At 44.9% G+C, this 20,384-nt stretch overlaps 1 protein-coding gene across 1 annotated transcript; it reads left to right on the top strand.

Annotated features, from left to right (window-relative positions):
• Positions 1-1,920: 1,920 nt before the first annotated feature.
• LOC149334252 (sulfotransferase 1C2-like) lies at positions 1,921-19,439 on the top strand. The gene is made up of 3 exons (XM_089556226.1): positions 1,921-1,960; positions 15,137-15,364; positions 18,079-19,439. Exons 2-3 carry the CDS (start codon positions 15,143-15,145, stop codon positions 18,799-18,801), a joined length of 945 nt encoding a protein of 314 aa, XP_089412352.1. The 5' UTR covers positions 1,921-1,960; positions 15,137-15,142; the 3' UTR covers positions 18,802-19,439.
• The last annotated feature ends 945 nt before the right edge of the window (positions 19,440-20,384 follow it).

The raw sequence follows: 20,384 nt of genomic DNA on the forward strand, positions 1-20,384 counted from the left end.
TTTAGTGACGAAGGAACATAGAATGCACGAGTTCTTTTACCATAGCGAGTGGAGCAGCGAGGAATACTATATCTCTCTTTTGGTCTGAGAGATCTACTCGGAACGTACTCAACTTGTCTCTCATTCCGGTTACCCACGTCATGCTTCGTCTTTCCTTGGTAAATCCATTCCAGAATGGGACGGGGGGCTTCTGTCAGCTGATTATATGCATGAATATCAGACACGTACGTCGGCACACGCGTCGCGAGAAAAAAGGGTGCCTGCTTGCTCATATCGTTGCTTCCTGCCACTAGGCTGAAAAATCTTTCTCCACGAAGCAGTTAAATTTAAAAAAAAAATGCAGTCTGATTTTCACGTTTTTCACGCTGGTAAAGTTCTCGGTCGGAAAGCATCGATACCAAATTTCCTGGCTTCCTTGCATACAGAGAGCAAGATGTAAGGAATCGGTTCTCTATACTTTATCCGCCCAGAATTTAGTCCTCTGTCAAGAAACCTTTTGAACCGGTGCTCTGTAGTGTTGAAATCTTTCCTGCGTGATGCGAAATTATCTCTCTGTGTTCCTCACAGCGGATGCAATTGACGAGCTTTCCTGGGTGAAGGCAACCATATATCAAGTAAAACTTTTTCTTTGCATTACGTGCCGCCTGTTTTGTAGGCGATTTTCTTTGCAGACAAAAAGCACCCTTTTTAACGCCCAAAATATGGTCTCTAGTCGTGTAGACTTCATGTTAAACTAATCATCCTCGTGTCAAAAGCCATCAAAGTGCCTCAGTGACCATGCGAATTTGTTCCTGAGTTCGAAGCCGAGCTTCATCTTGATAGGAATGAAGTGCATCAGTGTATCAAGATTTCTTTGTGCGCTAAGAAATTCAGGCGGTCGAACTTTTTCTCGACGCAGTCATTTTCAGTATGCACCTTTACCTTCCTGGGTGTAATGTGAGGATCCAATATACTGTATATAGCTTTTTCTATGCGTGTGGGTACCCGCTCTGTCACAAAAAGGATTCTTTATGCACGTGTTCATTTCCTGTTGCCATCATGCCTTTTCTGCACTGCTAAAAGTTCGCACGGTTGGGAAACGGAATACGTCAGGTGGAACACAGCCAATCTCAGCTCACCCCAGAACTGCGTAATTTTTTTCGCTTTATTTCTTCATGCATCTGTGCCATTAACATCTTGACAAGGTAAGTTGTTGGACGAGTTGGTTCCGATATTCCATGACTGCAGCGCGACGAACGGGACAAGAAGAAGGACACAGGCAGGGAGACAACACAGCACTGAGAGAAGAAGAGAGAAAGGAATTTTAATGAGGGAAAGGTGGAGAGGTGGACAGCACTGCGTTCTGTCCCTGCCTGTGTCCTTCTTCTTGTCCGTTCGTTGCGCTATAGTCATGGAATATCAACATCTTGCTCAGAAGAGCCTTGAACAGCATGTAGCCCTCACAGCCACTGCTTTAGTGCCTCTTTTTTTAGTTACCATCACGGAATTTTTCCTATAAACTGGACAAATTGTTTTTTTTTTCGCTCTCTGCATTGCCTCCAGCGATGCGACAGGACGCCGCGACAACAGCAACAAGCTAGAAAGAAAGAGCGACGCCAGAAACAAGAGCAGAAACCTGCCCACGTGTTCACCAAGCGGGCTGTTTGTTCACCGCTGTACGCATTCTTCTCTCGTAGCAGCCCGATGGACTCCTCAGTGACGGTTCCCTGCAGCCTCTCTCCCTCTTCCCCTCACCCGCTTCATTTCCTGCCATTGTCGGGCACCTGCGAGCAGCGCAGCGCGTTTGATAGAAGTTTTGTGCCGTTGCCTTGACGTCCTCCTCTTCCCCATCGTGAAAGCGCGCATGTTCTCCCGCTGACATTTGTAAAAGGCAGACAGAAACGGCGTCGCAGTTGTACTACAACCATCAAATAAGGCTCACGCACGTCGCAGTTCCTGTACGAGGGACATCGCTGATCAGGTACTGTCGCCATTAGCGTAGTTTTTCTCTCTCTCATTATTATTAGTTGCGGCGAGTTTATACATGCGACGGGGCACGCTCAGCGCAGAGAAGAGTAAAGAAATAAGGGAGTAATTACTCATTGACGTCCAACCAAGCGTAGCCATACGGCTACAAAGGAAAGCTGCACAGCTTTCTCAGAAACTTCGCAGTTAAAGAAAAATTCATCCTGGTCCGGGGTTCAAACCCGGGACCACCGCTTCATCGGAGCAGTTGCTGTACCAATTGAGCTAACCGGGACGGCAAGCTTATATTGTTGGTCTGCATGTCTTAAACTTATCACAAGTGGGGATGTTGAAATGAATCCGGGCCCAGGCTCGACCACAGATGAAAAACTTGAACAGATTTTGCAAACGCTGAAGGAACACACGAAGACGCTAGGCGACATTAAACGTGATCAGAGAGCAGTTCAAAAAGAAGTGAAAGAAAACAGTATCGCCACAAAAAACTTTGAGGACCGCTTAGCTAAACTAGTATCTTCCTTTTCTAAGCTCAATGTCACACACGAGACGGTGACTGGCCTAAGGGAAGCAGTCGCTGACTTATCAAAGAAAGTTGACGACATGGAAAACCGCCAACGCCGCAATAACCTTATCGTTTATGGCCTACCAGAACAAGACAACGAAACGCGGGAGGATCTGGTAAAAGCAGCGAATGAAAAAGTGTTTTCTGTGATTGCTGTTTCTCCTAAAAGTTTAGACCGAATACACCGACTCGGAGGAAAGCAGGGTAATTCGCGACCAGTTATCATCCGCCTTTTTGATTTCAACGAAAAACAGGAAATTATGCGCAACTGTTCCAAGCTGAAGAACACTGGGGTTTCGATCAGCGAAGATTTTTCAAAGCAAGTTTCGCACCGCAGAAAGTGTCTTTGGGAAAGCGCAAAAAGGGAGAAGTTAAGTGGAAAGAAGGTGCGGCTTGCTTACGATAAGCTCTATGTGGATGGCAAGGCTTATTACTGGGATGATGACGCGAAAACGCGAAAGGCTTAAAGGGATGCTCGTAACCGCCGGAGTAAAAGCAGCTCACAGGACAGCGAGAACTCTTCCTGATGAGCTCATAATTTTGAACCTCAATGCAAGCAGTATTTGTAACAAAACATCACATTTCGAAGCTATCCTCTTAGAACATGAACCGGATATTGTGATTGTCACTGAAACTTGGTTAAATGATTCCATTGACAGTACGGAATTTCTTCCTCCGAATTATGCAGCGTATCGCAAAGACCGTGGATCTCGAGGAGGAGGAGTTGCTATTATATATAAAACTTCAATTGTTTGTACAGAAATTGCTTCCCCGCCTGATTTGGAGTGTGTCGTGTGTTCCATGGAAATTGGTGGTTTGTTAATTGTAGTTGTCGCAGTATATCGTCCTCCAGGAACCACCGAAGAATACATGATTTTACTCAATGATTTGTTAGCTGACAAGTTTGGTCACAGTAAATGCAAGATGATAATGGCTGGGGATTTTCATCTACCACTTATTGACTGGACAAACCTTAAAGAAGGTCAGAATGAACAGGCAACTTCTCGCGCTCTTCTAGATATTGCCTTCTCCCTAGATTTAACGCAAATTGTGAGCACACCCACGCGAACCCACGAATCGGGAGAGTCGCTACTTGACCTTGTCTTGTTAAATAAGTCTGTTTCGCAGCTAAATTATTGGTATGAAGTCTTAGAAGGGATCTCTGATCACAAGATGGTGATTACTCACATATCCACTAAATACTGCACCGTTAAAAACAATAGAACCTTGACCATCCCGGACTTCTATAAAGCTGATGATGTCGCAATATTAGATAGCCTGGAACTAGGGTATGATGACTTCACTCGTTATATATCTCTAGAACTTACGTCTGTAAACGATGCGTGGGAGAGGTTTAAAACAGTGGTGTTTGACTCGATAAAGCGATTTGTTCCCATGCGCACTAAAAAAGTCAACAAAAGAAACCTATGGATTACACGAACGATTATTCATAAAAAGCGCCTTTTGAAACGTCTCAGGGCTAAAAAATCCACCTCTAAAACAACTCGCGAGTGTATTAATGTACTCTCTCAGGAGTTGAAAATGGAAATTATCCAAGCAAAGCACCTTTATATGAGTCAAACACTAACTAGTTTTATCAAAACGGCTCCTGGAAAATTTTGGAGATTTGTTTCAAAGCCAAAATCTGGCATTGAATTTTTGACAAGCAAAGATAGAACTATCACTGATAGGACTGAAATGGCATGCCTCGTAAATGAATACTTTGAATCAGTTTTTACTTTGGATGACGGTACAACGCCCCAAACGGAATCTCTTGATATACTACCTTTACCTGAGCTTAAAGTAAGTCATACCGGCATTTTCAATCTACTTCTCAAACTGGACAAAAAAAAATCCCCAGGTGCTGATGAAATTCCTAATGCTTATTTAAAGCGGTATGCAGAGTGGTGTTCAATTTACCTCGCAGATGTTTTCCAGAAATCCCTTGAATCTGGTCAAGTACCTAATGACTGGAAACTGGCTAAGGTAATACCAATTCATAAACAAGGTCCCAAAGATGATGTCATGAATTACCGACCAATTTCCCTAACCAGTACATGTTGCAAAACGCTGGAGCATATTTTGACCAACCACTTGAAATTTGTGGAGGAAAACGGCATTCTGGGGATCAATCAGCACGGTTTTCGACGAGGGTACTCAACATCCACAATTCTGACTGAGCTTGTACATGAGATTGGTGAATTTATTGATGGAAAGGGGCAAATCGATATAGTTTTTATTGACTTCCGGAAAGCTTTCGATAGAATATCGCATAGAAAGCTGCTTATAAAACTGTCCTTTACCCTCGGCAACAATCAGCTAGTGAAATGGATAGAGGCATACCTATCACAAAGGGAGCAATTTGTTTCATTAAACTCTACTCATAGTTCTAAAAAATCAGTTCGATCAGGTGTGCCGCAAGGATCGGTAATAGGGCCTTTACTGTTTTCAATATATATCAGTGACATGAGCACAGGTTTTTTCCCACAAGTTGTGATGAAACATTATGCAGATGATACCATTGTGTATTCAAAAATATATTGCTCTTCTGACCAGCAAGAACTTAGCAACCATTTGGAGAAAATTAGTTCCTGGTGTGACGAGTGGCAAATGGAACTGAATGCAACGAAAACATCTTTTATGTGCATGACACGCAAAAGAGACCCTTTAACCTTCACTTACAGTATCAATGGTACAGCATTAACTCAAGTAACCGATGTCAAATACTTAGGAGTTCACCTTAAACATGACCTAAACTGGACAACGCACATTGACAATGTTTGCAATAAGGCCACGCGGAAGCTCTGGTTATTGCGAAGAAAACTTCATGATGCCACTGTAGAGGTAAAACTACTTGCTTACAAGATGGCTGTGCTTCCAGTGCTGACTTACGCTAGTCATGTTTGGGAGCCGTATACTAAACAAAACATATTGAAATGTGAACGGGTACAAAACAAAGCTCTAAGATTTATTTTTAACTCGTACTCTAGAACCCAATCAGTGTCTGAACTTAGAAACAGGGCCGGGCTGACAACTGTGAAGCAGAAAATGCAGCTTAACAGACTGATATTCTTTTTTCATGTGCTGACAGGTAGCTGTAAGGTCAATCTAGACCGAGGCATCAAACCACTTAATGCTTCTGGCAGCAGAACAAAACACTCCAAACATAACACACCTCTGGATTTTAGAACAGATTCCTTCAAATACTCTTTTCTGGTTCGCACTATTGACGAATGGAACAAATTACCAAAAGAAGTGATTCAATGTTCGGATTTAAAGGCTTTTGAAAACGCCCTCATGAAGTATTTGTGACTGGTTTGACTGGTATGTTTTTGACCCATATCACATGTCATTTTGACTTTCCTATAAATTTGTATTGTTGTATTGTTTTGTATTTCTCCTAAGGCGGTGATCTGCTGATGTACTGCATCTAGTTCTTGTTTATTTCAAGGATCTCAACTCCTTTCTTGGCAGCAGCTGACAGTATGAATAAATAAAAAAAAATATATATAGTAGGACGAGAGTGAATTGATCAATAACTCGAAGAACTGTTCCCGCTCAATAACTGCTCCCACTTTCTTCGAGTTATTGATCAATTCGCTCTCGCCCTACCATAAGCTTGCCGTTCCGGTTAGTTCAACTGGTACAGCGACTGCTCCGGTGAAGTGGTGGTCCCGGGTTCGAACCCCGGACCAGGATGAATTTTTCTTTAACTGCGAAGTTTCTGAGAAAGCTTTACAGCTTCACTTTGTAGCCGTATGGTTGCGCCTTGGGTGCACGTCAATGATTAATTAATTCCCCTAAAGCATTTGGTCAAGAGTAAAGAAAACACAAACAAAACCCGTATGGTGCGTCATTCGCTTGCTATGCGAGATTCATGGATGTTCTTTGCCCCATGTCTCAAAATTCTCAGTTAGCGGCATAATCGCGCTTAACGAGTCAGCCTCTCTAGGGTAAAAAGGTTTCAAATGGGCGTCGTCACTAACTTCGGTCTCTGGTAAAGGTCCCCACCTGCTGTTAGATGCACTGACAAGTAATTAAGTCCACTGATATGACTAACCATAAAATGAGGATGGACATAGAGCTTCAGCAGAGTAGTAATTTGGGCCTGTTGGTAGTTCATGATGAGGAAGTTAGAGCGCAAAAAAACGAAGACAAAGTGGAGACGTGGACGTTTACAACTGCTTTATTGAAGTGCGGGAAGGGAACCTAGAGGGGCCGGCGCGCATGCGCTAAACCTCTTGTCTCCGAAACTTGCTGTTGTTAAACCCTGAGGCGCGTGTACAGAAGGTAGTGAAGGCATACATGGTTCAAAATAGTTACGATTATACACATTATGATAACAAAAATCGATGTTCTTTTGGAGTCATGTGCACTAGGCCCCACTAGGTTCCCTTCCCGCAGTTCAATAAAGCAGTTGTTGAAAGTTAGCGCTTGTCTCGTCCACGTCTCCACTTTGTCTTCGTTTTTTTGCGCTCTAACTTCCTCATCATAGAGCTTCAAAGTTTTCTGGGCGTAGCCATACTTCGAGCTAAGCCGTTGTAGCCAGAGCGAATCACCTAGAACCCTAATGTCTTGACGGCGTGGAGTGCTTTGGAGAACTTTTGAGACGCGAGGCACCAGAGACGAGCAAGACGATGAACTTTATTGGAAGTTCAATACTATTGCTAAACGGGCAAGTCGGTTATACATTCTGGAGAGTAACAGCGCAAAAGACGGGGACGCAAGAGGGAGGAACACAGGAAGATCTCGGACTCACAACTCAAGTTTTTTCCCAGGAAACAAGGCGAATATAGAGGAAGCGCAGGCAAGCAATCAGACAACCTAGCATAACGCAGGTGTTTTTTACTGGAGTTAAAAAAGCACTACTTCGCTGTCATCCACACAGATAGAGGGCTTGCTGACGCATAATTTTAGTTTTTCCTTCATGTGGTAAGCTTCGCTAATCTTTCTTGCTAATTGGACACGATGTTTGAAGAAAAGATAACTATGATGTGATGAAGGTAAACAAGATTTGCAATCTCGCCAATGGTCAGCTGAATTAGTGCACTTAGGTAGGCTCGCTAAATTAGTGAACTGAAAAAAACGACTTCAATGTCCGCTTCAGACAAAGGACAAAAAAGGAAAAAAGTTTACAGATCTTCCTTGTGTACGGTGCCTTTCACATGGTCTGAAAAATGTCGACAATGTGTATGATATAGGTGTCGTTTTTTTTTCTGCACCAAATAAACTTAATAGGGTTTGTGCTGTTGTGGAAAAAAAAAGGCTCAGAAACAAGTAGAGCTTCAAGTGACCTGTATGATCACGCACGGAACGAAGTTTTTGCGTTGCTCTGAGGGTATTGTTTACAAGACTCCTCTACCCTATGGTGAAATATAAATTGGCCAGACAGGGCAGTGCAATAATACAGTGCACGTTAAAGAACCCCAGGTGGTCGAAATTTCCGGAGCCCTCCACTACGGCGTCTCTCATAGCCTTAGTCGCTTTGGGACGTTAAACACCATAAACCAACCAACCAACCATTAATACAAGTCCGAATGAACAGCTGGATTCATTGTATTCAAGTACACTAATTTAGCTGACCATTTCCTAGATTGAAAACCTTGATTCTCTTCATTAATATCACAGCGATATTTTGTTCAAACACCCTGTCCGATTAACAAGAAAGATTAGCGAAGCTTACCCTATGAAGAAAAAACTAAGATTGTGTATCAGCAAGCCCTCTTTCTGTCTACATGATAATGAAGTCGCGTTCCTTGATCTCACGTAGCAGCACGTGCGTTATATTTAGTTGTCTGATACTTTTCCTGGGCTTCCTTTATATTTGTCTTGTTTCCTGTGAATAAATTCAGCTGTGATTAAGCGCTGTTCCTCCCTCTGTCGTGCCTGTTTGTTTGCGCTGTTATCCTCGAGAATTCATTACACGGTGTCGGAAATGCAGAGATGGCCGCCAGTGAAAAATATATAAATAGTGTCTACGCTGTACAATGGTGTATGCGTGTGCGTTACGGAAGCAAAACTTTGGCCGGCCGTCTAAGGTATCGCTGTGTTCAAAACGCACAAGAGATGAAATCGAGGATGCTCTGTTCTTGCGGTCTTAGCCGACATATAAGGAAAGATAGAAAAGAACAGTGTGGACACAGCACTAAGAGGATTAACAACACAGGCGCTGACTAACAACTAAAGTTTATTCGAAGGTGCACAAACAGTATGTACTCTTGAGGTAAATTATCATTGGTGTCAAGATTAGGGGTGATGTTAAGTGCCGAATAAAAGCGATAAAATTCAATTTGGTGTGATGCTTTTGAACTGTTGGATGAGTAACTGGTGCAAAATACATCAACATAGTACGAGCGAATGACAGGTGGCGAATATTAACGCTTAGAAGTTCAGTGAAAAGGTTGAAAAATGTAGCTAAAAAATTAGGGAAGTGTAACGGAAAAATCGCTTGATAAAAGGAATGATTATTACTTTTCCAGAGAGGCTATCTTTTTTGAAAGTAAGTCAATGGACGGGCTGCAGGCGCATGTAGCACCAGTTGTTCGTCAGTGCCTGTGTCATTTATCGGCTTCGTCTTGTGAACTCACTGTTCCTTTCTGTCATGTCCAACCAATTAGCACGCAGCAGCACCGTTGTGAAACGTAAGGGAAGATAGCCGGTAATGGTTCCATCCCTGCGTTCGGACAAGCCGTTTCTTTGTGTGTGCCTGTCAGAAATCAGGTGGGCACAAGCGAAGGATCTCATCACCGACATCGAAGGGAAACTGGCCGCCGCAGTTATTCGTTATAACTCGCGCGAGTCCATTTGAGAGGGAAAAAAAGCGCAGTATGATCAGGCACACATGGTTTACGAAACTGAACAGTGAAATTGCCGCCGTACAGTCGCGTGAGAGGCAGTCGGCGTTACTAAAACAAAAACAAATTACCTTGGATTCTTTCGAAAATGAATACTACGGACTAGGAGTATTTGTCGACTTCTCCAAGGGTTTTGATTGAATTAGTCACACTACTCTTACAACTAAGCTAGGAAATTACGGATTTCGAGGTACATTCTTGAATCTTTTGCAGAGATACTTAAACAATCGACAGCAGCAAGCACAAATAAATGGTCACACATGTAATTTCACGCCTCACCTCGATGAAACATAACGAGCCTTATCTCAAAGAACTTGCAGCTATGAAATTACGGCACTGTGTCATAACACAAGAAACGGAGAACCATGGCAGTTACCATATACAAGAAGAAATTACGGTCACCAGATGCTACCGTACAATGCTACCGTACAAAAAAAAAAAAAAAAATTTAACGAGTATATTAAATTTCTGTACGTTTTGCACATTTCGAAAAATGTGTTCTCCACTTTTTATGACGACTCTGTGATTATATTTTACATTGTATATTATAGCTTTTTCCCAAGTTTCTAATCTCGTGAAATTCCGTCGTATCCGCCTTCCTTGTGACCAGCTTTCCCACTCTTTTTTGCTTTTCACTTGAACTGTAACTCTTTCCTTGATATTAATCTACTTGTAATTAGTTTTGTTTTTACTACCATGCATTTTTTAAAATTTTTGCTCGTTTTGTGCAACTTGCATGCACTTTTATCATGGCGGCTCTGCGTCATTCTGCCGCCTGCAAACGGGGTGCAGGTCTTTGTCAAGCCTTCTTAGGCTTTTTGCTTGCCCCCTCAACATCACACGTTTCCAGTGGACGTTGATGCTGAAATAAATTTAACTTTGACAACCACCCAGAGATTGCAGTAGGACTTCGGAGAGGAATCAAGGAAGTCAGTTTTGACCAGCTCCCACGGAACTCATGAAAGCGTCACAGGTTGAAACTCACCCGGTGGAGCGGCGACGGGATGCTTGTCAAGCTGGAATTACGCTCAACTGACCCCATGAGCCCCAGTCATCTTACTCACCTTCGGCGAGCATAAGCCTTCTTCAGCTGGATTGAGTCTTGAGCCTTTAGCCATGAGTCCCGAAGTGCGATCGTCCTGCATGACGCTCTTAAGAGACTTATAGATAGACGTGAGACGAGGTCGAGTAGGACTTCTTGTACAAGAGACCATCACCAACCTAAAACCTTCCTCACGTTCGAAGGCTGTGCGTAACAGAGGCGGGGAGTAGTCACCTGAGACTTCCGTTTTTCCGTTGCTCAGTTCGAAAGACCTGAATCTCAAGGGACAGAGAAGAGGTTAAGTCTCATCACAGTCGGTCGTACCAACCGTGATCAGAGAGCGGCAATCTAAGTCTACGAGTTTAGTGCCACTGTGTTGCGAAACAGTAAATCACACTGTGGCAGCCGAAGGACTCAATATGTAATGCCGGAGGGATCACAGTTTTCTAGCGAAGAGATAGAATGATGGTCGGTAATGGCTAAAGGACGGTTGGAGCTAAACCACCGGACAGTAGAGACTACTGGTGAACATTACTGGTAAATACTACTCGAAGCCACTACGGGTCTGTAACTGCTGCATTGCTTTTATGCATGCTGAGGCAAGAGGTTACATAAGGACGGACACGTTCTTCGTCTTACAGTGCTTATCAAGCACAGCATCTATGTCCATAAAATTTTTCTCACGTCGGTGGGTGGTGTGAAGGTCCGATCATGGATATATTAATGGGAATGGTGTAATCTCCCGGTGCTTAGCAAAAAGTTGCTTAGAAAGTTTGTCCCGCGCTCACAGCGAGGAGTAAAACTTCCATAGAAAGCAAATTGGGCGCATTTTTTTACAACAGCGGAGCACTAGTGGGCTCCCGGAGAGATCTATGTGTATATCGATTGTTCTGGTGCAATCTTACAGTACACGAAAAAATTGTGTTCATAAACAACTTCCCATTGAAAAATGGGCTAATTTCTGGATTTGGGTACAACGTTGCGAGAATCTTTTGCTGGCTGAAGGAGCAGTCGCCCTCTGATCTCAACTTGAAGAGGGCGGCTTTGTTGAGAAGGCACGTAATCTGGTAAGAGATGTCAACAAATCGAATAATCGAAAAACAAGGAATCAATACTTCAAATGCCCTTATACTTTCAAAACTGCACACCAGAGGCGCTACCCATTAGCTACAGGGTTGGTCAAAATCCTCTAGGCCACAGGGTTTCTTTTGAGGCTCGTGGTAGGGTTTCTTACAAGACCTCCGAAGCACCAAATTTCTGGAGGACGAAGGGTTGCCTCGTCCTTATTCCTGCAGGCCTTGATAGCTTGAAGGGTGCCATAAGTGCCCGGCTGTATTGCTTGAAAGCGTAGCGTGGGGCCTTGGAACTTCTGACAGCTTGTACACTTTGCTACCGTCAGCAAGCGCTGGGTCGGGAGAGCCTGAAGTGCGGAAAGCCCTTTATTAAGGGTTAAACGCTGCATTTAATGAAGCGAATTGACGACAAATTAGCGAGGTTGGGGTGGCTTGCTAGTCCTGCTCCAACCAGCGACGTTAACACAGGAAGCTGTCCCTTCAATACGCCAGTAAGAGGGACTCAACAGGCGGGAAATTACGGACCGTCCCGGGTAGTGGATTGGGCTTTAACCAGACTGGGGTTCAAAAGAATTTGTGGCTGGCCCTGCTGTGTGCGCGGCTGCTGGACAACTTTTTTTCATGGTATAAGCACCGGGTCGGCTGCTCGACCGCCCTGGCAGCTGTGAGGACTGCGCGGAGGCTACTTGTGCGAAGTTTTCCGGAAATGAAAGCGCGCCACCGATTCGTGAGACAAGATTCTCCGAGTTGCCACCCCGCATATGATCATCGGCACTCTCGAAGCTTCGCTCATTTTCTGGCGTCTTGGTTGCAGGCATATCAGGGTTTAGAAAACCAGGGTTTGGTGCCATGGCGTCCAGTCATCTACATCGACTGCTGATAATTTTCATGTTTTGCTCAAATCTCTACCCGCCTATATTTACATTTAAACAGGCTCGCAAACAAACGTCCTATTCTTTTCAGTCCCTCAGCGTCCATCATTCATCAGACATCGACGACAAGTTTTAGGTGGCGACAACCAGCCTTCCCGTCAACCCATCACGAAGACGTGCCCCGAAAAAGCTATCGATTGTATCATATAACAGTGCGAAAACAAGAAAAACAAATAAACAAAATGGCCCTGCATTAAACGAGCGACGCTCGAACAACTTATTCCAAACCAGTGCCCCAGGCATCGTTGTTTGCAATGCGTTTATTGGTTCGTTTGTTAGTTTTGTAAATGGAGTTTTACCGTGGTAGGAATTTCTGCCTCTACGCTGGAGCGTTCGGATGAAAGAATGTGCCGCTATGTAGCGCGCCGCCGTCGGGCCACATGACAGCGACGACGCGGGGAACAGATGAGCGACCGAAACAAGGTCGAACGGACGAAAACAAAACTTTATCTTTTCCTACGTTCATGCTGATGACGACAGTGTGGTCTTGCGTAGCGCCATCTTACTACAAGTATGCCATTCACAACAGATGCAACAGACTGATTCTCCAAGCTTGTCTTGGCATCAGGACTATAGTCACCGTTGTCTTCCATCAAAGCCGCGTACTTGCCTCAGGTCAGCTAGGAGCATCATATATTTGTATATAAAAAGGAGCAGAGGCTAAATTTCTCAAGCGATCAAATGATACAGTTCGTTTCATGGGCGTAAGGAGATACCTTTTAGCAGTTTTCAATCGCGTGAGTTACGTGCAACATAATATGATTTTGAAAGATTTCCGAGCAGCTGCTCGGTATTTCCATCCACAGTGGGTGATGTGAAGGTGTGCTTGCCCATATTATTTTGGCGCAGTCGCGTCCACTGGTTGCTCCTGGGAACAACCAATGCTTGCCGGTGACGCCGACGTCATCAGTACTGCGGTAGTCCAGGGTGGCTGGTCGACCGTGAGGTTACGGTGCACTTTAGCGCGGGCGCCGACCGAGACCGAAACTGCCAGTACAAAATCGTTTGTAATTAATTATTCAAGCTGCACACTGACGTTTGAAGCTCATATTATTTACTACGAGGCTCGCAGGGCCTCTTTCGAGGCAAAATAACAACGGACGCCCAAAACCTTGTCTCTACACTTTAATTACTTGGCTAATTTTTATTTCATTCAACGAAAAGAAGGCATGTCTCCCGGCTAAAGGTGCAGCGCATACAGAGGGGACCCAGAAATGTTTCATTATATCATGAAATAAAGCTCAGCTGGTGGCCATAATTACGAAACAGATGAGAGTGCATAACCATTCATGCGCATTGAGCTCTCCACTGCCTAAAAGTGGAGCCTGTGCCTCATGGTTGATTGCACGGCTGCACAGAAAAGTTCGAGGGCTAGTCAAGCGTTACTCGGGTACTAACGCCGGCCTTTTCATTGTTGCCATGCGAATCACGAGAAGTTTATTTCCTAAGAGGAAAGTTTAGAAATATTTCCGAATTTCATCACCAAAAGAGCATGGTTAAAAATCACCGATTGGGTGTTTTCCCATTCAGTGTACAAAACAACGCGTTTACGGCAACAGCTACTGAAAAATTGAAATTTGGTTCGTGAGGAAAGGAAACCACGAAGTAACTGTCTCACAAATCTCGGTGGCCACCCTAACCGCGCAGTAATGGAAGGGACGAAAGAGGGAGTGAAAGAAGAAAGGAAGAAAACGGTACCGTAGTGGAGGTCTCCGGAATAATTTCGACTACCTGGGGATCTTTACCGTGCACTGATCCCTAGGTGGAAGGAAAAAATTATAGGTGTAACGTTAAGAGATCGGAAGCGGGCGGGGTGAGTGAGGGAACAAACGAGGATTAATGACATACTGGTCGGAATCAAGAGTCAGAAATGGGCTTGAGCAGGGAATGTAATGCCAAGGCAAGATAACCGCTGATCCTTAAGGTTAACGCAGTGGGTTCCAACAGAAGGCAAGCGTAGCAGGGGGCGGGAGAAAGTTAGGTGGGCGGATGAGATTATGAAGTATGCGGAGATACGATAGCCGCAACTGGCAAAGGACAGGGTTAATTGAAGAGACATGGAAGAGGCCTTTGCCCTGCAGTGGGCGTAGTCAGGCTGATGATGATGATCCCCAGTGTGTAGAAATTATTTCCGGGACCTTCACTACAGCACCTCTCTTTTCATTCACTTCCTCCTTTATGCCTTCCTTTAAGGCATGGTTCGGTAGTCCACCGAAATATCTGAGACAGTTACTGTGTCATTTCCTTTCCTCAAGAACCAATTTTCAATTTTTCAATTCTTCCTTTCTTCTTAAGTCTCTCTTTTACCTTTTCTCTTGCGGCGCTGTTCAGGTGTCCACCGAGATGTGAGACAGATACTGCGCCATTTCTTTTCCCCCAAAACGAACCAACACCTGTCGCCGTAAACAAAGATCTTTTTCGGGGTTTCCACCGTCGCATAATTTTCTGCGAAGATCGTTTTCGGAGTTTCCACCATCGCATAATTTTCTGCGTTGACAAGAACTTCAACGTCTGTAGTCCTTCGTCCTTAAGGGGTCACCCTTCATGCGATGACGCAGTCCCGGTAGGCTTAAGGCATGTATGCCAGTGTGGGCCCTCTTTAAAAATTGGGTAGGGTGGTTCGACCTATAATTGCATTTTGTCGCCCACGGGAGAGCGGAAACTTTGGGAGTTGGTGTCGGTATTTTTCATATGATTTTACCTTTTCCCAGGAGACCATGCCGGAGAATTTGAGCAACGTAAACAAGTTTTACCCGGAGGAGAGCGTTCGCTCCGCGCTCTCCTACAAGCCTCGCCCGGACGATGTTTTCATCGTCACAGACCTACCACTTTGCGGGGGCACATGGGTACAGCTTATCGTATACTACATCCTCCACGAGAAGGCGCCACCTGCTCCGCTGTTGGAGCGAGCGAGGCACCTACCGCACCTCGAAATGCAGGTAAAGGGGTCCAGTCAGAAAGTAGTAATTTGTATAATTAGTGCTGCGCCATACTAACAAACAAAATTGTATGGTGAATGGTATGTGAGAGTCGCAATGTCGAGTTGTTTTCTAGCGAGGAAATACGAGGGATGCGCCATCAGATGGCTCGCTTCCTGGGCTGTATATCTGGATACTTCGTGTGACTAGAAGGATTCTATATCTGAATGAAATTTTGTAATTCTTCCTTTCCTGATATACAACCCATAGCTACTGGTGCTCAAGCAGCTGCATGCTATGGTAGAATGGGTGCAGCTGTGCTGACAACAATGCTTTGATCTTTGGTGACATCCTCGCCGAATACAAAGCACCTACACTTGAACTATTTCTTCGTAATTAGAAACTGCCATAAGCATGAGGAGGCGACGTCTGGTCATTGAGGTAGGTGAGGCAATACATTCCAGATCCTCATGTCCTCCGGCGCAACATTGTCCACCTCACTTCTGTGGGGCCAACTGTTGTCATGGGCCGTGACTGCATCTTTAGGGGATGAATACAACGCAGACGTGAACAAAATTTCTCTATAGTCTTCAAGGAGCGCGGAGAGCTGAGAACTAGGCTACACTTCAAAAATTACAGTAATACAACACTACCATCACAGCCAAATAAATTTTCATCAAGGATATTTTTTAACCTTGGGGACAAAAACCGGCGTTATTGTCATCATACTTTCGCATTAACTTGTTTATAATCACTCAATAATATATAAAGCACGACCACTATTCTGGCTGTGCCGATGAAAGGACATAGGTCAGGACCGCTGCCGTCCTAGCCAGCAGGAAAGACACGACGACCTGCAACACGCGACCATATAAACGTTGCGATTGCTGTAAGTGGGAGAAATATACTGCGTGTCGAGGGAAATCGAACTTTGGAAGCAGAATAACAATCTCCTTAACTACTTGCTGCAATAAAAAAAGCGCAGTACATTGCACAACATGCCGTGGCCTATGTCACGCAGGCTTCTCTGTAAAAGGTCCTCATTTGACGATCGCCGTAGTGGACACCTCCTTCTGTAAACAGCCCGGCTAAAGCACACTACTTTTATTTATTTATTTCGTACTGCCAACTGCCTCTTGGCAGTCCAGGCATTAATGAGTAAGTAAAAATCAAGTAGCATGCACTGCAAATAAAAACAAGCACAAAAATGTCAGTGACAGGTAGACATGAAACAAGGCGCACAAACACATGCAATTGTAGCGGAAAAAAGAGAAGTTGATCAGCGCAACGTACAAGCGAAAGAAAGAAAATGGTGACACCACTAATAATGAGCTTTGTTACAAAGATTCATGGAAGATACAAACAATTCAACCGAAGACATATTCGCGGTTTCTTGCGTTCGGGCTTTCCACGCTGTTGTAGTTCTGGGGAAGAACTAGAAGCGATAAGGTTTAATTCAGTCTGTGGCATCGCGATTGTTTTTATACACCGTGTTTTCCTTGATTTAGTAAAATTAATGTTGGTGTCGAATGTTATTTTTGTTTCATTGTTAACGATATATGGTCTACAAAGTTTCTAGACGCGGTCTGCGCCGAAATTTTAGTATGTAACTTTAAATGTAACTTCGATGCAGTCTGCCAGTTCTCGGGACTCTGCTTCCATTTCAGTGTGTCCAGATACCTACAGGACAATTCTTAAGAAACGGGACTATAAAGTTTCATTTGATGGTAGCATTTTTCTATTCCATCACTAATGAGAAATTTCCAGTTTATGATGCTCAACTTACTAATGACGCTCGTAATTTTTAAGCGTCTAAAGTGGATGTTAACCGTTTCTGGATCAGGGGTCAAATACGCAGCCACTTCCAGATTAGGGTGTCCGTATAAATTCTGCAAGCCAACGCCACTACGGGCATCGGAGTTAATTGAGTGTTGAAGCGATTGGGATTCGAATGTTTGCCTGAGCGAGTTTCGTTTTGCGCGTTCGCGTGGAACATCCGCAGCAAGTACGAGTTGCATACCGTTCACATCAGTCTTCACCAGGAGCTGAGTGTAACTGAGGATCAGGGGTGCTTTGATTTTTGCATCTGAGCAATAATTCAGACCTATTCGAATCCCGACCTTTTTCGAAATCGCCGACTTTAATCGCAGGCACGGTGTTTCTTTATTGAAGCTTCCAGCCGGACGCATTGTTTAGTTTATGGCAATGTTAGCGCAATAATGCTTCGTTTTACCACCCTTGCAGCCATCTTTCGACAAAACCCGTTCTACGTTTATCTGTCGCTGCCTTTCTCTATGTGAATGCGCGCGTGTGTGCGTGTTTGTGGGTGTGTGTAGCCCCCTCCACCCGTTTTGAAGCGCCCAGCAAGTTCCTTTTTTGAAGTAGCCCTCGGTGGGTGCGACCACTAGCAAAATGCTTCTTCCACCTGCAACTCTCCACCCTTGCCCCCATCAACTTGTACCCTTCAGCCACCTCTACCTTCCATCCCCCGAAAGCCTCTGTCTAGCCCCCACCCCCCCCCCCCCCCAGAAAAAAAGAAAACATACATACTCCTACATCCTCACCACAAGCGCACGTTGATGCCAATAGACACAGTGAACTCGATGAACGTAAAAGGGGAACGTACAGCCAGTACTGCTAACACATACTTCTCGAATCACGTTGTATGACAGCCTGCTCATTCTTTATATGTATCTTCGGTTGTTCTCACAAATCGATATCTCCCGTGTTCGCAGGGGGCCGAGGCTCTCGACGCCATGCCGAGGCCCGGAAGCGTTCGAACTCACCTGCCTTACCGTCTCGTTCCACGCGCGGATTGCGCGAAATACATCTACGTCGCCAGCAACCCGTACGACTGCTGCGCGTTTTTCTACCAGCAAATGCTGAACGCGCAGGGCAAAGATCCCTCCAATGAAGCCTTCGAAGGGTTCTCGGCGTTCTACGACGACTTCGTCGAGGGCCGCGCCGTGTGCGGCGACTACTTGGCCAACCTTACGTCCTGGTACGAGCGGAGGTTCGACGAGAACGTGCTCTTCCTGACGTACGAGGAACTGGCGGACGAGAACAAGACGACGGTGTTGAGGATCGCCGACTTCCTCGGCGAAGACGGGGAGTACGGCCGGAAGCTGCGGCGCAGCAGGAAGCTCCTAGACAAGATATGTGCCGAAACGCAACACGAGGGCGTCTGGGAATGCGTCGAGAGCGACACCAAGCGGAGAATGCAGGAGGCGGCCGCCATTTCTGAAGAGGGAAAACCGGAGTGGGTCAAGCGACTCCAGAGAGCTGGAAACTCGGCGGCATACGGGAAGCTGTTCGCTAAAAAGGCCAAAGGATATCAGCAGATGGTTATTGGCGATTCCATGCTAACGCCTGAAATGACGAACAGGATGCATGAGCGCATCAAAGCTGTGGCTGGGGCCAGGTGTGACGTCATGAACCTGTGGAAGAACGACGATTGATTACTAGGCAGAATGGTAGACCGCTTTGATGCCCTGCAATTCGACCATTTCTGCGGCAGTTTACGGTCAACGAAAGTTTTTCTTGTCACGTGAAATGTGCTTTGGTGGAGCCGAGGACACTTGACTTTGCTACAGATAGTAGCTTTGTTCGCTAGTTAGTAGAGCGAGAACAGTGTATACAATACAGACATTCGTTAGATGGTGGGCAGGTAAGAAAAAATAAAAATAAACAGAATAATTGCATGCCTGCCGCACCATGCACCTACGGCACAATGAGCTTAAATCAATATAAAATAAATAATGTGGCACGAAGCGATAAAAATTGCAGAACAGAAAAAAATAATATAGGAAATAAAAAGGGACGCACCACTGCGGTAGCTGCCGACGGAGAGTCAGGCTCGGGGGCGCTAACAGAATTCTGAAACTTATACTGGTATCTTAGTTTCAAAAATCTAAATTCAAGATAACGATATAACAAATAGCAACAACAAAGCGAAAATGCTGAGGGAAAAATGTCAAAAGCACAGACTTTGTTAATTTGATTGCACAGTAGTTATGAGCTTACATAATGGATAAATCACATAGCCATAGCGGCTAAAGATCCAAGTGATTATTCAGCACCTTCTGTATTATTTTGTGAGAAATAAACATTCTTATTCTGATCGAGGTTGATCACGGGACATACGTATACTATGCTCAGACACATAGCTAAACAGCAGAAAGACGGACTAGGTCGCGCTTTGACATTCGCTGATCTTGAACGTCAAAGTACCGGCATAAGGCAGTTTTCAAACAGGTACCCAGATGAGTGGAGCCAGCGCCTCCTCAATTCTTACAATGCCAGCCGCATCGCCCGCTTCGCAATGTGAGCCGTCGGTACACCTCACTTCAGTTAGTTGCCGCGCTGCGGCGCTAGCCAGATGGTAGCAGTGCTTACGTCATGCTTGCGCATGAGTGCGCGGTGGTGATAGCTTTGTCCTACTTCCGCACCACGCGTCTGTCAGATTCCTGCTTCATAGCCCTTCCTGTGCAGCTCTCGCTTTACCCGCGGGGCGGCGCTTTCTCCAACGACATACCTTCTACCTATGCCTGCATTTTTAATTTCACCGCCTGCATTGCCAGCCTGTACATAACAGACGTTATCGTAATCGGGCATCGTTCGGAGCACGGGAAGCTAAGAGTAAAATACTATATGAAGAACGCCTGAGGAAATTGGGCGATAACAGGTGGGTAGCTAAGGTATTTAAATATTTATACAGAAAGAGCGTTGGCTCACAGTGGCGGAAAAGAACTAGAAAACTAACCAGTAAGTATGCAGGTCATAGGACGGAGAAAGAAAGAGCATTAAACGACAGGTTAAAAACGCGGAAGTTAAAAATTGGATGAATTCAATTGAAAAGAAACAGTGTAGAACCATATCGATACTGGAAAAGGCAGATCAGGAAAGAATTTTTCTATGATAACTCAAGAGGCAGTGCCCTACTTTTTGAAGCTAGGTCAGGGTGTCTTAGAACGCGCAGCTACAAAAAGAAATTTAACGAAGAAGATGACACATGTGCCGTGTGTGGTAGATCTGTGGAAAC

Source organism: Amblyomma mixtum, chromosome 8 (assembly GCF_055824585.1).
Source record: "Amblyomma mixtum isolate Tamu chromosome 8, ASM5582458v1, whole genome shotgun sequence".
Taxonomy (NCBI): Eukaryota; Metazoa; Arthropoda; class Arachnida; order Ixodida; family Ixodidae; genus Amblyomma; species Amblyomma mixtum.

What these genes read in the sequence shown, in the direction of transcription:
- LOC149334252 (XM_089556226.1), top strand. Translation starts at nt 15,143, where the DNA reads ATGCCGGAGAATTTGAGCAACGTAAACAAGTTTTACCCGGAGGAGAGC. An exon ending in TACCGCACCTCGAAATGCAG is followed by an intron (nt 15,365 to 18,078) that starts GTAAAGGGGTCC and finishes CCGTGTTCGCAG; the next exon opens with GGGGCCGAGGCTCTCGACGC.